Source organism: Condylura cristata, unplaced genomic scaffold (genome assembly GCF_000260355.1).
Source record: "Condylura cristata isolate star-nosed mole 26May11 unplaced genomic scaffold, ConCri1.0 scaffold00011, whole genome shotgun sequence".
Lineage (NCBI taxonomy): Eukaryota > Metazoa > Chordata > Mammalia > Eulipotyphla > Talpidae > Condylura > Condylura cristata.
The window spans coordinates 55,455,817-55,460,883 of record NW_004567112.1 but is presented as its reverse complement, the minus strand read 5'-3'; the positions used below and the strand labels follow the sequence as shown (position 1 = coordinate 55,460,883).

The 5,067-nt window shown below is 45.2% G+C and overlaps 1 protein-coding gene across 2 annotated transcripts in view; it reads right to left on the bottom strand.

Moving 5' to 3' along the window:
* Positions 1 to 871: 871 nt before the first annotated feature.
* The window catches only part of ZNF239 (zinc finger protein 239), an 8,191-nt gene continuing 3,995 nt past the window's right edge, over positions 872 to 5,067 (bottom strand). For both annotated transcript variants that reach the window (XM_012723489.1, XM_012723490.1), the window contains exon 4: positions 872 to 2,770. In XM_012723489.1, coding sequence (XP_012578943.1) covers positions 1,287 to 2,570 — 1,284 coding nt within the window. In that variant the 5' untranslated portion in view covers positions 2,571 to 2,770 and the 3' untranslated portion in view covers positions 872 to 1,286. The remainder of the gene's footprint in view (positions 2,771 to 5,067) is intronic.

Here is a 5,067-nt window from a genome sequence, read left to right as displayed (position 1 = left end):
ATGCTAGATCTCACCTTGTATCCATTATGTAAGGGGTTAGCCTTGTTCTTCGTGCTAAGTTATGACCCACTCTCACCAATAAAAGTATAAAAGACCTTGAGGAGCTGTAGACATGAGATTCCATAGCATTTCTTTCCTCTCCTCTAACCCTGGTTATCAGGGTTATGGAGGGGGGGAATGGGAAGTATCTAAAATCTGGGACTGCAAGTAATGGTCATGCATTCATTAATATTTAGACTTAAGATATTAGATTGCTGCAACTGTCCTGCAAATTGTGATGTGTCAGGGTGCCAAGCAAGGATGGCTGTTTGCACAGGGCAGGTGCTCAGCCACCACCCCTCTAACTGTTCAGGGCTGCACTCAGGGTTTCTAGGGCTGACTTGAAGGAAAGCAAATAGCTGCTGCCTTCTTTCATTTCTTAGACACCAGCTATGGTCCCCTGAGTTAATGGGGTTCTCACCACCCCTACACCTCTGGCTTGTACCCCAGTTCTGTGTGCATAAGTAAATAAATCCTTAAAAAAACTACATATTTCCAACTCCACTGTACTTCACTGTCATGTTTTAACAGTGCACATACACACAAGGTTGAGGTGTTGAGGTCCTGAAGAACCACAAAGACTAGCTGCAATTTAGGAAAAAGAACAGATGTTCCTAAACAGCCACTTGCCTTGGGGGAGGCAAGAAAGGGGCACAACATCCCACAGAACAGCTTATGGGGTATAAGGCAAGAGAAACTCCTCTGACTTTCTGAGTGTTGAGTATTTTAGCAACAAACACAACAGACTTTCACATCCATTAAATTGCCGACATCCAAAGCAACATACCATACACCCATAACTTAGAGAGGTCTATTTAGGGGTGGAAGGAAATACAAAAAACACAAGGCACATGATTTTAAGAGAACAGAATTCCAATTTCTTAAAGAACATGAACAAAGGGAAACATGTTTTGCTTGGATCAATATTAAGTCCTTCCAGTTAAAAATGCTGGGTGGGATGTGGGATGTGTGTCTCCTATAATACTGGCTAATCTGCTGAGTACAGACACTGTTATTCTACCCACCCGAGAACCAGAACAATCCACTCACCCAACTGTGTAGCACAACAAAATCCTTGGGACTTCAATACTGTAAATGATTTTCAGTGAGGGAAAATTATCAGAATAACTGTTGCTAATTCATTATTCACAGAATATAAAGGTAAAAGCCATGTTAAAAATACTGAACAGGGAAAAAAACAAAACAAAACTGAAGTCTTTGGAGTAAGAACACTGAGACTGAGGGTCTCACTCCACCGGGTCTTTCCTATGGACACGCTGGTGGATGTGGAGGTTGGAGCTCTGGCTGAAGCCCTTCCCACACTTGCTGCACTCGTAGGGCTTCTCTCCAGTGTGCACTCTCTGGTGGATGAGGAGTTTGGAGCTCTGGCTGAAGCTCTTCCCACACTTGCCACAATGATAAGGCTTCTCTCCAGTGTGCACTCTCTGGTGGATGCGGAGGTCTGAGCTCTGGCTGAAGCCCTTCCCACACTCATAGCACTGGTAGGGCTTCTCCCCTGTGTGGATGCATCGGTGGATGTGGAGGTTTGAGCTCTGGCTGAAGCCCTTCCCACACTCATAGCACTGGTAGGGCTTCTCCCCTGTGTGGATGCATCGGTGGATGTGGAGGTTTGAGCTCTGGCTGAAGCCCTTCCCACACTCGCTGCATTTGTAGGGCCTCTCCCCAGTGTGGACTCGCTGGTGGATGTGCAGGTTGGAGCGCTGACTGAAGCTCATTCCACACTCCCCACACTCATAGGGCTTCTCACCTGTGTGCACCCGCTGGTGGATGTGCAGCTTGGAGCTCTGGCTAAAGCCCTTTCCACACCTGTCACACTTGTAAGGCTTCTCACCCGTGTGGACTGCGTGATGGATGAGCAGGCTGGAGCTCCTGGTGAAGCCCTTCCCACACCTGTCACACTTGTAAGGCTTCTCATCTGTATGGACGGTTCGATGGACGAGCAGGCTGGAGCTCCTGGTGAAGCCCTTCCCACACTGCTCGCATTTGTAGGGCTTCTCCTCCTTGTGGTCTCGCTGATGAAGCTGTAGTGCTGAGCGGTCACTGAAGACCTTACCACATTGACTACACAGACAATCGTCCTCACTGGGCTGACCATCTGAGCTGGTGGTATGGGTGTCCCCACCGTTGGAAAGGCTGCATGCTTTCTCCTGGGTAGGAGCTCTCTGAGTAGCCACCTCTGATTTCTCATCAAAAGTGTCATTGTCCATACTGTCTGGGGGTTCCAAGGATTCTTTCAACTGGCCATTTTGGCAAACTTCCTCATCACTGTGCACGGGTGAGACCGGTTCTGTTACAAAGGCAAATTGCATTTGAAGATTTTCTGACTGATGGGCTGCAGGAAGACCTCCCCCTTCAATCACATTCTTGTCAGCACACTCTTTAGTTGTAAGTCTTTGGTTTTCTTGAGGAGCTTGTGGCTTGTTCTTACAGATTGTTTCAGAGGAGTCTCGGGTAGACATTTGGCTTGTGGCTTTCAAAGATAAATATTCCTCACTCTCAACAGTCAACATACTGCCTTTTTGTGGAAAGAGATTCTTCTCATCACTTTACACAAAGACCTAATTCAGGATTCATTTACACTTCCCCATGAAGACTCACATGAAATCCTGACTCCCAAGTACTGTAGTGGTTATCTCTTCCAACATAAGCCAGCCGGAAACCTCTTCAGGTAACAGAATCTGTCCTTTCTCTCGAAGAGTTTCTACAGGAACTAAGGAACAAAGAAAATTCAGTGATAAGAACAAAGGATAGTTGTCAAGATTTCAGAACTGGAGTTAACTCAAGGCCTGAAGACGTAGAAGCTAGCAAAAAGTTTTTTTGTTCTAAATAGGTCATAGCAGTAAAGAGCAAGCCCTGGGGAGAAAGGTAGGAGCCATAACAAGGGACTGGCATGTGTGACTAAAGAGTTAGTGTTTGTACTAGAGAGATTTAAGGCCATTAAAGTTACTTCAATTGGGCACAAAGCAATGACCTCATAATCTGCTTCCCTCAACAGTATATTTCAGTAGATCTGCCTGTTCTTCCCACTCCTCTGGTGAATCTTCTCTTATCTCTGCACCTCTGGCCTGTACCCCAGTTCTTGTATGCATAAGTATACAAGTCTTAAAAAAGAAAAGTGGTAAGGATGACTATGGAAAAGAAAGATTCATTCTAAATTATGTGATGACTAAACTCAAGAAGGAGGCACCAAGCAGGATCTCTTTGCTAAAGAGACTAGGTGTGGGGATACTATATAATGGGAGACGAAATACAACAGGAAAAGGCTGGAAAGGGGTTAGATAGATGGGCATATAAAAAGTTAAGTCTGACTTGTTTAATGTTGGCTGCTGGCCAGCATTCAATAAGCAGTAAGATGTGGTTCTGGAAGTTCCTGGAGAGACTGTACGAGGAATAGATTTTATACCCATAAACATACATGTTGTTCAATTATAGTGGCACCCTGGTATTACAACAGAATAAAAGCCACGATAGTCTTGGCAAAAAACACAGGTTTCCATCATGAGAATTAAACTAAGGAGCTTCTAGATAACAGACAGCTCAAGGCCTTCCCTTGGTGGCCCAAGGCACAGCACTATGAAGCTATTTATTCTCTGCCACTGCAGCCAGAGTTCAAACCCCAGCCAGGGAGCTGACCTATATGGGGTGGCAGATTTCTGACCCACCTGCTGCTCTGCTCTCCTGAAGTGTGTTTTAGTCAGTCTACCTGTTCTGCTCCCCTTTCAGCCTCTAGTGAATACTCTCACTGCCCCTGAATCTCTAGCCTGTACTCTAGTTCCTGTATACACACATAGATAAACTACTAGATTAAATTTGAAATTTGGAATCAATAAGGTAAGAGAGTTCACCCTGGAAATACAGATCTAGTAATTCATGTTAATCATTTCTGGTGGCATTTCTAATTATCATAGCACTCACCCCACTCTTCACTTTGGTTCCAAATGAAATATTGCATGATTAGTGGCAGGAACGGATTACAAATCTTTAAGGACAAAATTAATGATCTGCCAAAGACCCCCTTCATGGTTTCATTTGAGCTTGAGAGATGGTCAATGCTAAAACTACATAACAGGGGCCCTCCCTTGTGGCTCAGTGGGTTAAAGCACAGCACTAAGAAGCTTAAGCTACTTCTGCATGAGTTTGATCCCTGCTTGCCCCAGAGGAGATCCACATGGCATGGCGCAGCAGACCTCTCCTGACCCGCCCGCTGCTCCCCTCAGTCTCTGTTGAATCCTCTCACCCTCCACATCTCTGGCCTGTACCCCAGTTCCATATGAATAAATCAATCTTTAAAACAAACAAAAACCTAAATAACAGCAGGAAAACGAAGCAATTAAGTCCACATGTGCCCAGGTTAGAGCCTCAAGGTTACCCCTGAAGTGGGGTTTTGACAAGACTGACAGTCGAGAATTAGAGATTGAGTTGCAGAGCACAATCCAGCTAATTTCTTTCTTTTTAAAAAGATTTTATTTATTAATGTGTACTACAACTGGGGTACAGGCCAGAGGTGCAGGGGGATGAGAAGATTCAGAGACAGAGTTGGGGGTAGAACAGGCTGACTGATTGAAATACAGGAGAGAAGCAGTGAGGTGACAGGAGACATGCTGGCCCTGAGCATCACCTCCCTGGCATGGTATGAGCTAATGCAGCAGCGGCGAAGGATAAAGCTTAACAGTGCTGAGACTGCTGTACCACCAGGGAGGCCCAAACCAGATAACTTACTGACCTGAGAAGGTGTCTTGAACATGTCTAGTACATCACCTTCTCACGACATCCTTCCAAAGCTCAGTAGGCCAAAGTATGTCCTACAGGTTGATCATACATGCTCCAAAGAGGGGTGAGCATCAACAGAGGACATACTGAGGCATCATACCACGGACGTAAGACTTTGGGTGGAGGAGGAAAGAGATAGATCCAAAAATAGAAAGTTAAAAGGTACCATTAGAAGCTGGAAAGATCATGCTTAGTGAGATAAGCCAGAAAGAGAAAGAAAAATACCGGATGGTTTTA